General features: G+C 51.9%; 1 protein-coding gene across 4 annotated transcripts in view; it reads right to left on the minus strand.

The window, feature by feature from the left end:
• The window catches only part of KIAA1671 (KIAA1671 ortholog), a 188978-nt gene that overhangs the window by 120008 nt on the left and 47662 nt on the right, over window positions 1-21308 (minus strand). For 3 of the 4 annotated variants that reach the window (XM_078060842.1, XM_078060841.1, XM_036105200.2), the window contains exons 3-5: window positions 12289-13902; window positions 10252-10339; window positions 3876-6704 (exon numbers count right to left, since the gene is read on the minus strand). In XM_078060842.1, the coding sequence (XP_077916968.1) occupies window positions 3876-6704; window positions 10252-10339; window positions 12289-13847 (4476 nt within the window). In that variant the 5' untranslated portion in view covers window positions 13848-13902. Of the gene's footprint in view, window positions 1-3875; window positions 6705-10251; window positions 10340-12288; window positions 13903-15628; window positions 15936-21308 lie in introns of those variants that run through there. The other variant, XM_036105201.2, reaches the window with a different exon arrangement.

Raw genomic sequence — 21308 nt, forward strand, 5'->3', positions numbered from 1 at the left:
ATCGTAAGAGTACAAATGGTTCACCTTCCTAATAAAGAACTCCAACAACTCAAGGAAAAAAGGACCAAGGACGAGGTTCCAAAAGAACAGCGGGCAGAACATAAGCAAGTGGGTGACTGGAAGGAAAAACAGAGCCTCATGCATGTGACAAGAGGAGGGGCACTCATCAGGGGCATGACATCCCCAAGTCTGGTAATGCACCGGGCTGCTCAGGCGGAGGGGAAATGGGGTCCTGTCATTGAGGGCAAGGATGGGACCAGGTACAGCCCCCCAAAGCTGGGCACTCGGGCAGGATCCTGCAAAATTACAACGGTGCTCCCCCTAGACACTCACCACCCTAAGCCCACGGAAAACCTGCTCATGTGCAAAATGACGTCAGAACGTGGTTGGTATTTAGCAAAAGATCAGGAATATCACCCATCTCTACCGTACAGCAATCAGGAAGAATGAGGACGCCCTGTAGGCTGAATCCGAAAGCTCTCAAAGACACATATATGGATGTGAGCCTGGGTGGTTCAGTCGGTTAAGCGTCTGCCTTCGGCTCAGGTCATGATCCTGAGGTCCTGGGATCGAGCCCCGCATCAGGCTCTCCGCTCAGCGGCGAGTCTGCTTCTCCCTCTCCCTCTGGCCCCTGCTTGTGCTCTCTCTCTCTCTCAAATAAATAAATAAAAATCTTAAAAAAAAAAAAAAAAAAAGAACTTGTGTTCGTATTTGCTTGTATTTTCAGAAAGAAACTCTATATGAATTTGGACCAGAAAAGAAGCTAAGTGGTCAAGGATGGGAGGAATGCTGAGGATGGGCGAGAAGAGGACAAGGGGGTATCATGATACTCCATTCCTTTAAGTATTTTCAGAGCCTCTTGACAATGTTCTCTCCTTTGAAATTCAAATAAATCAGTTAATTAAATAGAATACTGCAATCCGGCATGGGACAAAGTTTTGATAAATGTTTCTTCAGTGAAAAAGAAAAAGAGAGAAAGAGGAGGGAGGGAGGGAGGGGGGATCACTTTAAGTACAAACACACCCCACGCGGGATACGTGGGCAGCACTGACTGTGAATCAAGAAAGCCTCACCCAGGGGGGAGAACGCTTGCACCAAGATGCTCCCTGAAGCCCTGTTTGTGACACAAAGACTCAACCAACCCAAATATCCATCCACAAGTGTCCGGATAAAAAAAGTTTGGGCTCAGTCACTTAACAAAGTACTTTGCAGCCACTGAAAATAATAAAGTGATTATCTACATACTGGTTGTTTTTTTTTTTTAACTGTTAAGTTAAAAAAAAGCAAGTTGTAGATTTTCTGTAGAACGTTGCCATGTTTCCATTAAGACAGCATGTGATTTACCTATATCTGTACCTGGCTGGCCTTCCTTACCTGTGGAGCCACGTGCATTAGGGGCGGGATGATTCTCAGGGCTGGGGGTCAGGGAGCCCATCTGTGCGTGGTAGGATGCTGGAAGGCTGTACCCCACACTCATCATTTAGGGGAGCCTCTCATTCTAAACCGTGTGCTTACCATAACACGTTCAACTTCACACGAGCGTGCACTGCTTTTGCAGGAAGGAAAATACAACTACAAATAGAGGTGCAACTCTGTGGTGTAGGAAAGCCCCAAAGATCCCGAAAACGAACAGTGGCTGCCTGGCGGGGTGTGGGGGGTGGGATCCAGGGATACACTCTCTTATACACTCTCGTAAGGTCAGAATTTTTAACAACCAACATTTTGTACTTCTGTGTGGCTCTTATCTATTTTTTCAAGATCAGGAACCAAAGCTGGTTGGGCAGGAAAGAAGGGAAACAGGGAGCTGGTCCAAGGCGTCCCAATCCCTTGGTGAGAAAACAGATCCTCTGACAACAAGCACTCCTGGGGCCTGCGCAACCCGGGCCGGCATCCAAGGCCGGGCCGGGGGGCCCCCTCCATGCCGCCCTGACCCTCCCACTGCCAGAAGGCCTCTGAGCAAGGCAAATGGATTAGGTGTCACATTTCCTCGTCTTACCCCATCTCCCGCTGTGCCCACAATAACAGCCCCGTGGAACCCCTCCTGGGGCGGCGCCTCAGCAGAACCCACGGGCCAGCCCTGCGCTCGCACCCACCGGGCCTGCCCACAGAGCTGCCGGGCAGAAACTTCTGTCCACTCTGGTGAGGGATCTGAGGCCCAGGGAGGCAAAGTCACTGCTTCACGCACAGCTGGTGAGCGGCAGACTGGCGTGTGAACGCGGGACCTGGAAAGCCTTGGGTGACCCTTTGTGTCACGATCTGTATTGGCCTCACCCCACTGTTTCATTTCTACCATGTCCCTGTCCAGGTTGGACCCTCTACTTTCTTTTTACAGATGAGGAAACTGAGGCACAGAGCCTCGGAGAAGGGGTTTGCCCTTCATCACTCAGTCTAAGAAGCCGAGGTGGGTTACATCCATATGCAACCAAAGTTTCAACCCCGTTAAGAGAATGCTCTCTTGGATGGAAAAGAGAGGCAAAAATAAGAATTTGTGTTCATATTTGCTTGTATTTTCAGAAAGAAACTCTATGGGAATTTGGACCAGAAAAGAAGCTGAGTGGTCACGGGGTGGGAGGAATGCTGAGGATGGGTGAGAGAGGGATAAGGGGTTGATACGCAGATTTCTTCCCCATCTTCAAGGTTCCTCGTTCACCACCGAGGAGCCTACTTGAAAGCTTGGGTGTCAAGCCAGACCTGGGTTTAAACCGTAGGTTGCCATTTGGTGCTGTGTGACCCGAGACAAGTTACTTAACTTCTCTGAGCCTGGGTTTTTTCCATCTGTACAAGACGATCACGTCTGCCACTGACATTGTGGGCACCCTGCCCTGCCCAACACTCGAGTACTTGCCAATGGCAATGGTGTCCTGCTGGGGGGTAGTTTACTCTCCGCCACTGAGCGTGGCACCAGCCAGGATGGAAGAGTCTGGATGTTGAGAGCCCCAGAAATAGCCTCAGGAGAGGGCAGAAGGGAACTGGAAAATAAATACGCCAGGTTCCTTGCCCTTGGGACAGGACAAGTCAGGGGTGATCTATGCCACTTCCCAGAGGTCTCCGGCAAGAAGGAGCCTCAGAGGCCACGGGGGCACCATTCTCATCAGCCTCCCCCTTCCCTGCCTCACTTCTCCACTGGGATCCTGCCAGGGATCACCTTCTAAAATAACTACCTGCGGGACACCTGGGTGGCTCAGTCGGTTAAGCGTCTGACTCTTGATTTCGGCTCAGGTCATGATCACAGGGTCGTGAGATCGAGCCCCGTGTCGGGCTCTATGCTCAGCAGGGAGTCTGTTTGTCCTCCTTCTGCTCCTCCCCCAGCTCATGCTCTCTCTCTCTCAAATAAATAAATAAATAAATAAAATCTTAAAAAATAAAAATAAAACAACTGCTTGCAAGGGTCTGCTTCTACGGAAACCCAAACCACCACAATCCCACAAAAGAGGGATTGCCATGAGACTCACATAAGATTGCTCCTTCACTCATTCAACAAGTATTCCTTGCATGTTCATAAAATGTCATCCATGCAGGATGCTGAATATGAGGGACAGGATAATGAACTGGAAACAACATATACTGGAACGGACAGCGGGTGCTCGATAAACGATCATCATCATTCTGGGCCAGAGGTTTCAAACTGGTGGCGCATGGACTAAATGGAGCCAGCACGTGTTAAGAACCAGCCGGACCTGGGCAGTAGCTGCCTCTGCCCCTCCCCCCCAGGAATGAGCTATTTGCCACAATCCCCACCACTCCCTAGAGTCCCACAACCAGCCTGACTCCATTCATTTACATACCCACCTGGCCCACGTGGGATGGGAGTTGGAGACCCCTGGCCTATGTGTCCAACCAACGTTTTACAAAACCAAAACAGCCTTCCTGCTCACCTTTTGACTGTCTCGAGTCCCCGACTCTCGCCAGCAGGGCTCCATTTTGGTCTCCTTGGCCTCAGAACTGTCTCCGGGGAGGCTGGACCTCCCTCTGGGTTGCTCTTGCCTCCTCTCTCTGGCTTCCTGCATGACAGACAGGCCCTCTCGGACTTTGGCAGGGGGCCCCTTCTCCGAATAGGCCCTCTTGACATTCAGCGGTGACCTGCCACAGTCGTATGGGTGATCACCCTGCTGAACCACACTGTCCTCCTCTCCTCTCCCGATGGATTTCCTTGGGGTCCCTTTCCTCTGGTCAGTGGGAGAGGATCTGGCCAACACGCTGGCCCCACTGCCCAGATCCTCCCAGGGAGTGGGCTTTGACTCGTCTGGGGAGTTCGGATACTTTGCACTCTGAGGTTTACTAACCAAATCCTTTCTGTCACCCTCAGGGGTTCCCAAAACTTGTCTCCGGGGACCCGCGGGGCCAGAAGAGGCCCCTGGATACTTTTCATTAGGAGCCGAGAGTGGCAGAGCCCACAGAGGAGGGCTGAGTGTGGGGTTCGCGGCTGCCCCCGGGGCCTCTGCTGGCTGCTGGCCGGAGCCAGGACTGGAACCGTGGTTTGCTTCGGCAAAACTGGCTTGTTTCCGGAGACCCTCAGCTTCAGACCTCTCCTTCGAGCTCCTCCTTCTTGGGTCCACCCTGCCTTGCCGGCCGGGCCTCTCCAGAGTCGAGCCGCTGGGCGCTGTGGGCGTACCCACCACTGACTCCTGGCCCTCCTGCTTCTTGTAGTCCGCCATCAGGGCGTCAATGTCGAGAACGCTGGATCTGTAGCCATCTTTGATTTTCCCTGGGACCCTCGCACTGACCACCTCAGGGTCCCTTCTGATGAGGAGATCGCTGGCTTCCAGGTGGCTTTTGGGGGCACTGCTGGGGGGTGTCCTGTTCCCACTATCCTTCCGATTGCTCTGAAAACCGGTGCCATCTTCTGGTCCCCGGCGGATCCATAAAGCATCAGCATCCATGCTTCTTTCACTAGAAGGATCCAGAGTCCTGTCCCTAAGAGGTGATGGGTGGTCTGTTGGCTTCGGAGGTTTTGAACAGCTTGCACTATGGCGCTCTTTGCCCTTAGCCCAGTTGTTACTGCCCTTGGCCTCCAGTGGCTCTTCATGGTTAAGAGAAACCAACGTGGATGTTAGAGGATGAGAAGGAGGCGGGATTGTTTTTCTAGAATGTTCCGTCAAGTTTTCAGGCCCTGGCTTAACAACGCTCTTTGCTTTTTGAGTATCGGGAATCTGATACGTCACTGCAAAAAATGTCGCCCTGGGTTCCAAAGAGGACCCCTGCTTCACCGCTGGCCGAGTCGGGTCCTGGGAAGCACCTGGGCTCACCTCCTGGGTCTCCACCCTGTGGTGGGATAGCTCAGGTTTTCTTAAGGCACTGGTGGTGGGGCTCCAATGGTCTGTTCGTCTCTGCTCCACCTTCCAGGAGTTTTCTGGGGCCAGGAAGCTGAATTCGTCAAACTTCACGTCGTGGGGCAACGTCCGCCGCCGCCACCTCTCGAACCTCTGGTCCAGGGGACCCGCCTTCCACATCTTGGCCTCGGGCTCCGGTGCCTGGGCCGGCTGTGGCTCACCCTCACCAGCAGCCACAGTGAGGGGTCCCTTCTGCACCCACTCTTCTGGATGCGACCTTGCCCGGAAGTCAGACGACTCGTCCTTACCCCTGGGAGGAATATCCAGAGGGCACCCCCAGGGGGCACCCCTCTCTCCCGCTGAGCTGCAGCCTCCTGACTTGTTCCTGGCCTCATCAGGCCCCTCCTGCAGGGCCTCCCAGACGGCAGCCTGGGTGGCCCTCCCAGAGCTGGCTTGGGGGCCGCAGGGCCTGGCTGAGCGCTCGCTGTTGATCTCGGGGCCCGGTTCTGAGCCTTTCTCTTCACTGGCCACCACAGTGGCTTTATGCCAGTTCACGGTCACCCCACCTGTCCATTTGGGTGACAGGCAATTGCTCCCAAACGTGTCCTTCGGCTCTCGGAAGTCCGGCTTTGGCCCACTGACTTCATGAGTCCTTCGAGCTTCCCAAATCAAACTGGCCCTTTGGACAGACCCCGCCTGACCTCCCAGCCTGCACTCTGGGTCAGCAGGGGTGACCTCGTGGGACTGCCGTCTCCCCTTCGGTGAGAGCTGAGACCTGCCGCTTCGCAGGGTCACGGCTTTTTCCTCCGACGCCGTGGAGACGGCCTCACTGTGCACACGCTTGCCCACCGTGTGCACGATGTCATACTTGGGCTCGACCCTCTGGGATGGGGGAGGATTTTCGGAGCGTTGGAGGAAGGGGTTTTTATGGCGTTTTTCATCCAAAGGGTGTTCTTCCGGGAGGGGCACGTGATACCGTTTGGGTTCACCATTCGAAAGGGTGGTCCGTCCCCATTTCTCTGTATTGGGATTTTCAACCCATCTGGAGTTCTGTTTCGTGAGGTTTGTCTTTTCCGGCAGGTCCTTCCCCAGCCAAGAGCTTCTCTCGTGCCTGGGTCTGACTTCTGAGACATGGGCATCTGCCACATCTCTGTGGGGCGTGGCCAAGGGACAGTGTCGTGACTGGTCAGCCACTGTGTGTCTCTCCACGTGATGCTCAAACACTGTGGCCCACACAGTCTGGAAGCTTCCATCATCTTCTGGAGTGCTGTCAGAAGGGCTCAGAGCCCCCACCGAGCTTTTACCCCGACAGTTGCTGGGGACTTGATTAGAACTGTCTTTCCGCTCTGTGTGCCTAGACTTCTCCCGGAGCGAACCAGGCTTCCAGGGGCTTCTTGGGAGGGATGGTCCATCCACACCGTGCCCTTCCTTTTGCTGAAAAAAAAAGAGAAACAATCCAACTTAAGTTAAGGGACTTGAAAGAGAAAGGAAGTGGTGAGATGATCAAAACAGCTGCTTTTAAAATCACAACTGTGAGATACCATAAAATTCCAAAGACTGAACACACCCAGTGTGGGTGAGGATGTGGGAAAATGGACACTCTTGGATACTGTTGGCAAGGACATAAATGGGTACGACTTTTGGATGGTTCAGTATACATTTCATGATCCTAAAATACTCATTTCCTTTTAATCTGGCCAATTTCCTCCCAAGACTCTTTCTTGGCCCAGATGCCCAAGTCTGGCTAAACAAGAGTGCTTGGGGAGCACTGTTAAGAGAGATAGCAAACGACACAGAAACAAACCTAAATGCCCACCTGTAGGGCTCGGGCTAAATGAGCTCCAACATAATCCAGACAATGGAATGCCACAGGGTGCCTGGATCCTGAAGGGGGGTGGCTCCTAATGTCACATCTGACAACACACAAAACACTGTGGTGTGGGTGGGAGAAAAGCAGACTGTGGAAGAGTGTATTTATAAAACAATACCGTTTCTAAACAACTGTGTGTGTACATGTATGCACGTGCAGATAAACAGCGGAGAAAAGACGGAAATCAAACTGTGAGTAAGGGAGTGAAGGGAGGACGAAGGCATGAGGAGGAGAACATCGTTTTTCCTCTTGCACACTCAATTCTGTTCGACTTCATAATATGCGTGAATTCCTTAGTCATTTCTTGGTCTAGAAAGAAGTCTACTTCAACAACGTAAAGACTTAACCATCTAACCCAGCAATCCCGTTCCTGGGGAGATACCCAAAAGAAGTGAAAACAGGGGTTCAAATAAAGACTTGCATACCGATATCTACTGAAGTATGATGCACAATCACCAAAAGGTGGAAACCACCCAGATGTCCACCAGAAGAAGAACAGATACCCAAATTGTGGTCTATCCATACAGTGGGACAGTATGCAGGCATAAAAAGGAACAAAGTACTGATTTATGCTCCAATGGATGAACCTCCAAAGCATTATGTTAACTGAAAGAAGCTAGACACAAAGGGATAGGCGTTTTGTGATTCCATTTATACGGAATGTCCAGAATAGGCAAGTCTATAGGGACAGAAAGTAGACTCGTGGTTGCCAGAGGCCACAGGTGGGAGATGGGAAGTGAATGGCTGGCTCAGTCAGCAGAGCATGTGACTCTCGATCTCCAGGTCGTGAGTTCGAGCCCCACGCTGGGTGCAGAGATTACTTAAATTGAAAAAAATAAAAATATTTAAAAAATTTTTTAAAATTAAGAAAAAAATAAAAATAAATAAATTCTGGAACTAGATGGTGGTGGTGGTAGTTCAACACTGAGAATACACTTCATGTCACTGAATTATTCACTTTAATATGGTTAGGATGGGGGCGCCTGGGTGGCTCGGTCAGTTGAGCATCTGACTCTTGATTTCGGCTCAGGTCATGATCTCAGGGTCCTGGGATCGAGCCCCATTCAGCGGGGAGTTTGCTTGTCTCCCTCTCCCTCTGTCCCTTCCCCACCTCATGCTCTCTCTCTCTCTCTCAAATAAATAAATCTTAAAAAAAAAATAAAATAAAATGGTTAAGATATATACAGGGCCACAGTTTGCTACTCTCTACTGCAGATGATGGAATGCCATTAAAGAACTGAAAAAATATTTTCATTTGAAGTTTTTGTTTACATTTGATTACATAAAATTTGCATAAATAATACATGAATCCATTCCCTCTAAACAATACAAAGCTTAAGTCCTTTTTGAGACTTCAAATATCCAAATACCAGGGCCCTTCCTGGATAACAGCTGTTATCAATGGGGAGCAGTATATCCGTGAAGAACTTTCCAGAACTTTCTCCTAGTATGTGTGTATGTGTGTATTTTTATATATGTGTGTATACATATGTATAAAGACTTTTTAAATTTAAAAATATATGCATTGTTCTTAAAAAAATGAAAATTGTATATTTTATGTTATGCGTCTTTTACTACAATAAAAAAATTACCGACAGAAAAAACTATTTACAGAGATCAAATCTCTGTATTAAATAAAGCAAGGGTTCCTTTATTAACTTTCATTTCTTGAAAGTTTTCTCACACATACAAAATTATAGAGAAAATAATAAATTCACCCCAACCCATTCCCTCAATTCAAGGACAACCAGCATTTTGTCCCACTTGCTTCACAGGGTCCTTTTTGTTCTTGTTGTTACCACTATACCATTTTAATGTGAATATAAGAGGCTTTACTTCAACCGGACCCTCTCTCAACGGCTTTCAAAGAAGTGACTCAGAACATCCAAGGATAAAAAGCAGGGCAAACCCCCGCCCCCAGGAGTGGTGGCACTGCCCTTCAGATCCAGCTCCCGGGGTACAAACACGCTTGCCACCAAGCTCTGGTGTTTAAAAGTCCGCATAAGTGTCTTAAAAAGTGAAACTACACCTACCATACTACCCAGCCATTCCTAGGCATCTACCCAAGAGAAAAGGCAATAGATATCCCTACAAAGCCTTGCCCGCAAATGTTCAGAGCAATAGCTCCAAAATGGGAGACAACCCAAATGTCCATCAACAGGGCGAAGAGATAAACAAATCATGGTCTACCCACACAATGGAATGCTACTCAGCTACAAGAAGGAATAAACTATTGATAAACATGCATACAGCATGACACAACTCAAAGTAATTATTCTGAGTGAAAGAAGAGAGATCAAAAAAAAAAAAAAAAAAAGCACTGGTTGCATTTATAGAAAAATCTAGGAAAAAATCTAGAAAATGCAAACTGAGCCATAGGAACAGAAAGCAGATTGGTGGCTGTTTGAGGGTAGGAGGAGGGGCCAGGAGTGGTTACAAAAGAAGAAACTTGCAGGTGCTGGAGATGTTCTGTATCTTGATGGTGATACATTTTTGCCCAGTGCACATGTATATGTCAAAACTCATCCATGCACACTCGAAATGGGTCCAGTTTCCTGTACATCAATTATACCTCAAAAAAAGCTGTTTTAAAAAAAATTAAAACCCCGCAGGAGGCATCAACCACAAATGGGTTAGACCTAGTAGTTATTTTATGAGCTTCTCCTTATTAAATAAGATTAAATAAAAAATACTTTTAAGCAATTTAGTTGCTGGTAGTTTCCCTCCTTCTGCTACTGCTAGGTGACAAGCCAAGGTAGGGAAGGGAACAGGGACCATACTGAGGGAACCTGAAGGAGTTTCTATGAACAGTTTTAACCTAAATTTTAATTTCTTAATAAAGCAGGCATTCGTACGTAAAAAAGCCAGGTCCCTCTTGCTCTTTGCACAGGAAAAAAAAATAAAACCTGGCAATTACATTTGTAAACAATATTTAACACTAAGGAGTGCAGAATCACAAACCCAAAAGGGACTTGAAAAGTCCCGGCATTAAAGAAAAAAAAAAATGTTTCATTCTTCATGAGAGGCTTCTGATTCTTTCCTGGGCTCTTTTTCCAGTAAGGGAAGCTACCCACTGGAAAACAAGATGTGCCAAACCCGGGGGCTCTTTACCTTTTCTCCAGGTTCCTTAGGAAGCTCGCCACTTAGCTCAGAACACTTCTCATACTTGACTTCATTGCTTGACGCTGGACTCGAAAACCTGGTACAGAGATCCACGTTACTTGTTTGGGGCCAGAATCTGTGACTCCCTCCAGCCCACACCCTGTAACTAGCTCACGGACCCAGGGGTGAGATTAGCATTGAGATCAACAAAGCAACACCGCCTGGTTTGCTCTGAGACAAGATGCGTCCTTTCCGTTCGCCAAACCCAGAAGGGCCCGGTGGGGGACGGCTTACCTTAAACACAACATCGTTGGGGCACCAGGAGCCCCAGGCTTGGGTGAAGAGACCTGGGTGTCAGTCCTGGCTACACTGTCTCCCCACTGCAGGAGCTTGGGCTGCGCTCGTGACTTCACCTGAGCCTCTGTCTCTTCATCTATAAAACGGGGATAATTAACACCTCCCCATTGTCTTTTGCTACCCAAGGCCCTAATAGCTATGTGAGGGCGTTTAGGGAAGAGTAAAGATGCCCCAGGAGGGATAATTAATGGTTGCTATTAGCAATGCCAGGCACACCAGAAGCCCCACCACAGACCTGCCACGGGACTCGGGGGTGGTGGGTCGTCATGGAATGTGTGGGGGCACGGGCCTGTCGCTGCCTCTCTGGGTAAGCTTAGCCAAGTCATCGTCCCTCCCTGGGCCTCAGTTTCCCCACTTGTCAAGGGGAAGAGAAAGAAAGGGTATTCTGGTGCTAGAATGTTCCCATCTCTGAAGAGCTCCTGGAGTGGATGTCTAATGATGAATTCGGGGCTGGGGGCTGCAGAGACAAGGGAGGGGAGAGAAATAAACCACTTCACCTGGTCCCACTCTACAGTCCTGCAGGGTCTGCCTGCCGGGAGGCATGAGGCCGTGGGTGAGTTATTCCCACACTCAAGCCTCAGTTTCCCCATCTGTCAGATGAGAATAATCCGAGCCACTGGCAGGACATGGGAAAAGGTGTGTGAGGTCCCTGGGACAGGGGCACCTGGGACAGGGGGACAGGGGCACCTTCTCCAGCTCACCTCTTTCTCTGTTATCTTAACTCGGGCCTGGCTGCACATGACAATCACTTGGGAAGCTTTTGCAAACAACCAAGATATGAGCCTCCTCCCCAGACCAGTGGAATCAGAATCTCGAGTTTGGGAGGGAGGGGTGCCCCAGGCCTCGGGATTTTTTTCCAGATGCTTCTCTCTCTGCTGAGAGCCACTGGTCTGACCGTGGCCCAGCTGGCTGCCCTGGTATGTCAGTGGCATGCGTATCATTAAGGACCTGGTGGCCACACCCAGTGGCATCTCCCTGTTGAAGCCGGGAAGCCACTTGTGGGAAAGCAAAAGAGCAAGAGATAGCAGAGGCCGGCTGAGCTTAGAAAATCCTCAACTAACAGGATTCATCGTGTCGTTTGGAGCTACCACGTAGTGATGGCTTCCCGTGGGCAGAGTGAGTCACAGCGTTATCTGTGAGCTTTTGCCTTAATCCTTCAAGGAAGGGTTGCGTTTTAAAGACAAAGAAGCCAAGGCTCAACAGGGGAAGGGACTTGCTCAAGCTATCTTGACCCATTTGATTTTACTTGGGGGCCGCTCATGGAGGCTCAGGCCATAGAGTAACGTCCTCAGGCTTCTGGAAAGGCAAGCTGAGCCAGGGACCCAGCTGTGCTGGAGTACATGGGGCTCCGGACTTCTGCACGGTACTTCACCTCTCCTATCCGCCTCTGTGAAATGGGCACGATACCTCCCACTGCGAAGTGTAAAGAGGAGAAAGGACAAGGAAATGGAGCTGCTGGCATACACCGAACCTGGAGGGGGGCTGTGTTACCTCTCTGCACCTCAGGTCTTTGTCTGAGAAATGGAAGCTAAGGCCACCTCCTCTTAGAGGCTGTGGGTAAATCGAGAGGGGGGGCTGTAAGGTGCCTAGCGTGGAGCCTGGCACCCAGTTCCCTTTCCTGAGGGGCCTCTGGTAGGCGGTCTGAGGCAGCTCAGGGCTGAGCGAAGCCCGTGGAACATTCCCACTTACAGTTTGGTCAGATCCGCCGACAACGGCCGTGCCTGGAAAGTCTTCCTCCTGATCTCTGGCTTTGCCTCAGAGCTCTCGGCAGCCCAGCCTTTGATCCGCTCCTGGACGCTCACACCCGCTTTCTCAGGCTCTGGGGCAGCCGACGGGGGCTCAGGGGTGGCCGGTGGGGGTCCGGATTCTGCTGCCAAGGCCAAGGTGCTCTCCTCCCCAAACAGGCTGATGCGCTTCTTGACGCTGCCCCTGGGGGCCCATCCTCCCTCCAGCCGGCTTTCCCCCTCAGCTGCTCTGCTCTTGACCTCAGCAAATTCTTGGTCTTTTCCCGGTCTGGGCGAGGGGGACAGGGGCACCTTCTCCAGCTCCCTGAGCAGCTTGGCTTTCTCTTCCCCGGGATGCTGGTCATCCGTGGGGGTGTCCCTGGCTGAGCCCCCCGCAGTTCTGAGGCTGCCCGCCTCTGCCTGCTTGAAAAGCACCTTCTCCTTCTGTTCTCGGGTCTTCCTGGCTACCTCCAGGAAGTCTGAGTCTGAGTCACGAAGGCGAAGGTTTGCTCTGACCAAACACTCCATGTCCACTTTGGGCTCCGGGTCGGCCCTCTCCAGCCCCCGACACTGGACAGTGGAACCTGTGGTGGCCTCGTCGGCCACCTTCTTCAGCAAGGCCTCTCTGCTCTCAAACCGGGCCGTGAGGTCCATGGACAGAGGCCTGGGCTTCCTCACCCATGTCTTCTCAGGCGGGGTGGGGGGCGCCTTCCCCATCACGGCCGCCCCGCCGGGGCCTGGCTTCTGAGGCTGAATGGAGTCGATGAAAATGGCCGACACAGGCCTTCTCCTCAGGCGAGGCTTGGGCTCCAGAGCGGGGTCCCCCGTGTCCTCCACACTCCTGGCCTTCCACAGAGTCTCATTTGGGCCTGTCTCCTCTTGGGGGGCAGCTGGCTTGATGTCCTGTGACAGGGAGGCCGGTCGGGGAAGGGTCCCAGGCTTTCGGGCAGGCAGGGCAGGCTTGACGGCCACCTCGGGCCGGGAGCCCAGAGCGGGCTCCTGACACACACCCGTGGTGGCCTCCCGAGCCCCCTCACTGATTCCCTTTCCCAGAGCGGGGCCAGCTTTGGTGGTTTCAAAGACAATCATGGTGCTGGATCGGGGCCGCGGGAAGGTGGCCTTGTTGAACAGAGATGAGCTTCTCCTCAGGCCCTCCCCGTTCCCCACCTCCTGCCCCACCAAGCCGGGCATCTTCTCACTCAGGTCCTTTGCCACCACGTCCCGGGAGCGCCCACAGGGAGGAGACAGGCTAGTTGGGCTGGGCCCCAAGGATGGGACAAGGGATTTCACGTCCGGGGCCTTTTCCCTGCAGAAGGGCTTGGGGGCAAGTCTGGGCAGCGGCAGTAAGCGGGCCGGGCTCCTAAGGGGGCTTTTTCCTTCCAAGAGCAGCGCTGAGGGTGCCCCGGGGGCATCGCCGGCCTGGCAGAAGTAGGTCCGCTTCAGGGTCTCCTCCTTGGAGATCTCGCCGAGGCCTGGCACTCCTGTCAGGGAAGTTATGGAACCGACCTCGACCCGAGTCGCCATGGCTACAGCTGTGGATCCATGGGGATGAAGAACATCCGAACTAGGGAAGCAACCACTAAAAGGAAAAAAGCAAAGGAGAGGAAAAAAATAAATTTAAATCTCAGTGTCTGAGTCTAAGCAAAGCGTTTTGGGGGAATGGGCCCGGGAGGCCGGAGCCCTGGGTGCTGGACGACCACTCTCCACCGACCTCACTGGGGAAGCCCGGGGACGGCCTCTCCACCTCTCTGAGCTCCGGGCCATCTCAGAAGTTGGTTCCAGCCCCAACGGTCGGGAAAGGGTGGTGACATTCTCTGGGACCTTCCCCACTCAGCTAGTCTCAAGGCCAGCTCTTAGTAAAAAGGGATTATCTCTGCTATACAGAGAAGGAAACCAGCTCAGAGAGGCCGAGGAACGGCCTGATGTCACTTAGAGAGTAAGGGGCAAAGTCGGGATTCGAACCCCGGTGGGACTCCAAACGCACACCACACACTCCCAGCATAGGCTCCGGGGAGAGCACCCTCATGTCCCCTCACTCCTGTTACCCCCAAGTCATTTCCCATTTCGGAGCCTGCCCACATCAGGCATTTCCGCTGACCCTCCTCACAACCCTGTACTGAGCACCAAGCACAGGGAGGGTAGGGGACCAGGCCCAGCACACACAGCTACCAAGAGCTGGAGTCCCTGAGGTCACAAAGTTGGTTAGTGGTCCCCAGCCCCACTAGACATCCCTTATCTCCATCTTCCCACACACACCCTTCCAGATGCCTTCGAGCAAAAATCCATTTTTTTTTCACTCCACCTGCTGTTTTTCTTGGTTTGCCTTTGGGTTCTTTTCTGTCGAACACCTATTCCGCACTGGCTGCCTTCAGAGCTCACCAGGAGCGGGGCCTCAAGGTAAGCCAGGCGCTTCATACGTTTTATAAATCACATCCTCTTTATAACCCTATGAGGTGGGTATGATAATCATCAGACCGCATTTTACAGCGGCTCCGGCGTAAGCCCCTTGTTCATCCAGCTAGGAGCTCTGTCCTCTCTTATAAATCCCGCACAACCCTGAGAAGCACGGGTCATCACTATCACTATGAGGACGAAGAGTAAGGGCCCAGAGAGGTCACCCGACTTGCCGACATCACACAGCTGAAACTCGACCTCATGTCCTCACCCCACTCAACCAGGCCTTCTTAAACATCACATCATATTCCTTTCTGGTCTGAAAAAGTGCCAGACAAGTCGCTGTTCTTGATCCCCCCACACACACCAGCCTGCCCCCACTTTCATGCCCATGTTCTCTGTCCCTGCAAAAGCTGCCCCCAGCCTGCCCCCATCTTGATGGACTAAAAGTAGAAGGTATTTCAGTTAACCGCGAGCCTCCTGCTTCCCTTCCTGGGGCCCCACTCTGCTGCCCCCAGCTCTGACTCACTCAGCAGCCTGCAGGAAAGAAAGGCAGACAGATTTTGATATTTTCTCTTCCTTACACGCTCGATGGTGCTAACAGATTTCTTCTCCCCAAAACCAGAGAACGCTGTCTAGACAGCGTTAGAGGCAACAGAGAGGGAGAGATGCGGAGAATCGGAGAACGGCAGAGTTGTAAGGCATATCGGGTCCTGCCCCAAATCAGGACCGTTCACCTTCAGAGCCAGTCCCCACGACCTCTTGGAAACCCTGCTCTGGGATCCACACACACGCACGTGTAGCCCAGACATGAGACACAGGGCAATAACAGGATTCAAAAGGCAGAGAGAAAATTCCCTGGCAGAACCCGCAAGCGCCCTCCACCTCCTGGACACTCCAGGCCCACTTACCTGAGCTGGCCGGCCCTGGCTGGAGATGTGTGCCTGCCCGACAAAGCCAACGGTGTCCCGTCTCATGGCGCACGGGGCTGGCTGCACCCTCCCATGGCAGAAGCGGGTGGGGGAAGGAAGGCTCGCCCCTCCCCACCCCGGGGCTGTTTCAGTACGTCTGGGAGACACAAGACCACAGCCTCAGTTCCGGAAGTATGTGCACAGACAGCACAAAAGCTTTGGAATTCCAACTGCATCCGTTAGCATCATCTCCAGCTTGGAAAACGCACACTCCTTGTGGCTTCTCAATAATGTAGCAGAAAAAGGGCTGAGTCCACGCTGGGCGCTCAATAAAAATCTCCCCCGTTCCTCTGCTACGTGTTTACTGAGCACCTACCACGTGCACAAAGATGAACAAGAAAAATCCCCTGCGTGCAGGGAACTCGCCGTCTTGTGTAAGAAACACACACACACACACACACGCACACTGAAGCAATTACAACTCTGGGTAATAAACACCATGGTATATAGAGGGAGATGTGGGGGCACAGGAATAGTATTCACTGCTTAGGATTGGGAATGGTGATCCCGGAAGACTCCCTAGGCTGAGAGGTGACGCCAGAGAACTCCGGTGCTGGCTAATTTGGGAGCTGTTTCTCCTGGCTCAGAAGAAGTATTCGAACATTGCAACTGTTGGAAGTCCTGAAACGCCGCCTCAGGACCTTTGCACATGCTGTGCCTATTTCCGGGATACCCTTCTCACTCACACACAGACACAGGCCCAGCCCTCAGAACACAGCTCCAACATCTCTGCCCCTACCAACACACACACACACACACACACACACACACACACACAACCTGGTACAATCTTCATTTTACATGTCCATGGAGCACCAGACATCCTCAGCAGGACTCATCATAGTTACACGGTTGTACTGAATGCCGCGTGAGCCTTCAGTCTTTCCCATCCAGTGGCAAGCCCCCAGAGGGCACCCTGAGTCCCCAGAAGCGAGCACGGCGGCCTGGCCTATCATAGCTCTGAATACATCATTGTTGAGTACATACATAAAATAATGGTTGGTGGAATGAAGAAATAGGTGAATGAAGAGACCTTCTTCTGCTCCCCAGGCTCCTAAGATTCTGAATAAGGACAGGAACCGTGAGTTTCATGACACGAAGCCATCGAGGACACAGGAAGAGTTACTCTGGCTCTGGCAAGCTGGGTAGTGGCCACCGGTCAGCTGCTACTGGATGACAGAACCCAAGAGCTGGAAAAAACTCAGCTGGGAGCTCAATCTGCCTACCTCACCAAGAGCACCCCGCCCCTCCCCATTGTCTCTGGACCACAGGGAGGTGCTCCACTGCCCCGGATAGGCCCCTGTCAGAGACACCTGCTGTGATCACATGAACCCCACACTGTCCTGCCCCATCGCCCGCTCCTCTGCCTAAGCGTGGAATGAACAGTTCTCTGCACAGCTTGTCCCGGGAAGGAAGTCATCCAGAGCAACCACTGGCAAATTCGGATCGACGGTGCACGCGTGTTGCCCTACTCTGGGATCCTTGAACCCAGCTCACTAGCCACCCCGCAGGGAAGTAAAGGGGGAAAGAAGACTCTTGGTCCGTACTCCTCTTAACCGGAACAGTGGCTCTGTTATCTGGAATCTGCATCACATCTTGGGCTTCCTCTCGAGTTTCCATTTAAAATGCCTGGCAAATACCGGGTATGTAAATATGGCTACACCAACGAATCCACGAATTAATGAATCCATCAGTGAACAAAGGGGGGGAAAAGAGACGGGTTTGGTTTTTTTTGTTTTTTTGGTTTTTTTGTTTTTTTGGGGTTTTTTTTGAACCCCTGCAATCAACAGCTAAATAACATTTTGAAGTCTCTCCCAAACCTAGAAACACAGTACTCTCAGGGCTTCACTTAACCTGTTGTAAAAAACACAAGGAAACTGATTGAAATGTGCGCCTTAAAACCTTACTTTAAATGCATCGCATATGTCATGCTTAATTTAAGACATGTCGGTCTCTTCCAAAACACTTCAGAAGCTCGCTCACACAGAGGCCAGCTGCTATGCCTTGCGTGGCCTCGCTCCCTCTTTGTAAAAGCTCCCTCTTTGAGCTCTACGGCCAGAGCCAAGCAAACCAGAGCTCCCTGAAGAAGGAAGGGGCACGGAGTGCGAGCCACCTCTCTGGTCGTATCTGTATGAATCATCATGGGGGCGGGGGGCGGCATGGCGGACAGACAGGGAGCAGGGCTGATCTGGGAGGTGAGGGGGCCTCGGTGGCCCAAGGGGCAGAGGACCCCAGTCTGATCTCCAGTAATGGGGACAGCAATGGGTGCGTCCCTGTCACTGAACCTGCCACGTTTACAGGCTGGATCTCCCTGGGTGGATCTGCAAAGTCTGAAATGCCCATTTCCTGCAACTTTATGCCAAGAAGCCCATTTTCCTGGGAACTGAGGCACTAAGGCCCAGAGTGGCTGAAATTCGGCAGGAGTCATTCATCAGAGCATCTGTCCGTCCATCCAGCCTTCTGACTCCCCTGCAAACCAGGCTCTGGGCTCGGTGCTGGGAGGGGGAGGGGGGTGCAGCCATGTCGCTCATAGCCTCCTCCCCCCCGACAGAACCACACAGGGAGAAGGCAGGAGAAGCACCTCCATTCAAAACCAAACAGTTTGGCAGCTTTTCTCTCAGATTCACAGGCGTTGATTCGGTCTAACAGCTGCTGCAGATCTTTCGTAATTACACCCTTAAATCCGATCTGGGAGCTCACCAGCCATTCACTCAGCCGTCTCTGGGTGCCGCTTCCTGGGAATGCCACCATCTGCTGAGGGGTGCGAGCCAGTCCTCACGCCTTCCGGTGTCTTCCGGAATGTGACCTGGCCTCCCAAATCTGCAAAGCCACCCTGCGCGGGGCACCGCACCAGGCGCCAAGGACATGCCCATGGCCTCCCCAGAGGGCAGGGCCCCCGCTGGCAGGGGCCCGATGGCTAATGGCACTGGAGTGAATGCGTCCTTTCCTCTCCGTCCCCATGGCGACGGCCCTAGCTCGTTCGCTCGTTCATTCATCCGTTCATTCACGCCAATACGCAATTGTGGAGCACCTACCATGTACCAGGCTCTGGGCCAGGCGCTGGGGACACGGCGGTGAAGAAAACATGTGGCAATGTCCCCTGTTCCCCCCCGGAGCTGGTCGTCAAGAAGACGGGAGCAAACAACATAAATAAGCAAGAGACATAGAAAGTTAGACCAGCGACAATAAAGAGGGGAGGGGCCGGGGGAAAACTTCACGAAGAAGGGACACGGAAAATCCGCCTCCTCGCTGACATTTCTGTCTCTGCTGGAGCCTCCCCCAATCTACCCCAGCAGCGCCAGGGGGAGGCTCTGACATGCAAGCACCATCACGCCACGCGTGTCAAAGGCCTTCCCTGAGACCCGGCAGGACCCGTATCCCCGTCACCTCCTCCCTGTCCATCTGTCCACCTCTCACATGCACGCACGTACTGAATTCAGCACAATGAACCCCCGGACAGGTCCCAAGACAACGCCACGCTCTTCCTCGCCCCCACACCTCTCCACTGCCATTGCCTACCGCCTGACTAATCCCTAGTCATCCCTCAGTCCTGAGCGCCAAAATGCCACCTCCTACAGGAAGCCTTCCCTGATGCCCCAGGGCAGCTTCTGGGGCCTCCTCTGTGCTGTGGCATCTACGTCTCGGCATTTCTGCCTGGCCCAGCACTGATAACACACGTGATGACTGCCTACTTCATACTCCACCAGACTGGGCAGTCCGGGGTCCTGGGTCCAATTCACAGCTGTGTCCCCAGGGTCTGACAGCAGAAGGGACATAAAGCCAGTGTGCAAAAAAGTATCTGAAGGGAGAGCATCCCTGAGAAGAGAATAATAGCATCCAATTAGGCATGGCTGTGGGAAAACTGATACGCTCATCTGCTCCCAGGGCCAACATCAGTTATAAAAGCAATTTGGCAATATTCACTCTCAACTACTATTTTTTGAGGCTCCATCAAGAGTCAGGCACCAGACTACGTGACTCCGTGTACCTTCTGCCTCCTCCCATTTAATACGCTCAACAACCTTGTGCTTCTCAAATTATTACCACCATTCTAGAGATGAGGAAAACACAGTTTTGAAAATGAGCCGGATCACATGCTAAGGAGGGGCAGAGCTAGGGTTGAAATCTGCTGCCTATAAATCAAGTGTTTTTCCCCAATATACTCACCCCCAAAGCACACATTTCTTTTTAATTCAGTAACCCTGCTTCTTTTTTCCCCCAAAGGTTCTATCTATCTATCTATCTATCTATCTATCTATCTATCTATTTGACAGAGGGGCTGTGGGAGGGAGAGGGACAAGCAGACTCCGCACTGAGCGCGGAGCCCAATACGGGGCTTGATCCCATGACCCTGAGATCATGACCTGAGCTGAAATCAAGAGTTGTACGCTCAACCGACTGAGCCCCCCAGGGGCCCCCCAGTAACCCTGCTTCTAAAAACTTATCCTACAGAAGGAATCTAAGGGAAGAGCAAGCCACCTACAAAAAGATGTCCATTACAGTGTTACCTATGCAAGCATAGTCATAACCACCCCTACATAGACTTAGGGTGATAACCCCTATTTGAAAAAACCCAGGTCTCACATGCCATTTGAAATGTCACAAAAGTTGCAACGTCAGCAGGCAGACCAGACCTCCAGGTCCAGCCAGCCCAGAACATCACGAGTGGCAGAAAAATCCTGTCCCACTACAGAAGTAGGTCCTGCTGTGACCTCCAGCTTACAGATGAGGAAGACAAAGCTGGAGCAGTGAAGTGACCTGCCCAGGGGCAGCTAGAGTTACACTGACCCCACACTCCTCCCTGTCAGATTTCTTCTGAAGTCCACATGGGCTTAACTAGAATAACTGCTGTTTTTTTTTTTTTTTAAAGGACTTCAGATGTGCTTTTTTTTAAAGATTTTATTTATTTATGAGAGAGAGGGGGGCGGGAGGGAGGAGCAGAAGGATTGAGATAAGCAGACTCTGTGCTAAGCGTCAAGCCCAATGTGGGGCTGGATCTCAGGACCTTGAGATCATAACCTGAGCTGAAACCAAGAGTCAGACGCTCAACCAACTGAGCCACCCAGGCGCCCCTAGAATAACTGTTTTTTATGATGTTCAGATGTAAAGGACACTTCACACCCATTAGGATGGCTATTATAAAACACCAAAAAACAAAAACAAAAAACGGAACACAAACAGTGCTGGCAAGGATGTGGAAAAATTGGAAACTGTATGCACCATTGTGGGAATATAAAATCGGGCAGAGGCTGTGGAAAACAGTAGGGCAGATCCTCAAAAACCGAACACAGAATTACCATATGGCCCAGCATTCCCACCCCCGAGAGCAGGGAGCGGAACAGAGACCTGCACGCCAGTGTTCAGAGCAACATTATTCACAATAGCCGGAAGGCAGAAACAACCCAAATGTCTACCAATAGATGAATAAACAAAATGTGGTATCTCCAACACAGTGGAATATTATTCGACCTTAAAAAGGACAGATATTCTGACGCGTGCTAAAACATGGATGAGCCTTGAGGACATTATGAGAAGGGCAGTAAGCCAGTCACAAAAACACAAATACCGCATGACCCCACTTACAGGAGGCACCCAGAGCAGTCAAATTCATCGGGACAGA

This window comes from Halichoerus grypus, chromosome 13 (assembly GCF_964656455.1).
Source record: "Halichoerus grypus chromosome 13, mHalGry1.hap1.1, whole genome shotgun sequence".
Lineage (NCBI taxonomy): Eukaryota > Metazoa > Chordata > Mammalia > Carnivora > Phocidae > Halichoerus > Halichoerus grypus.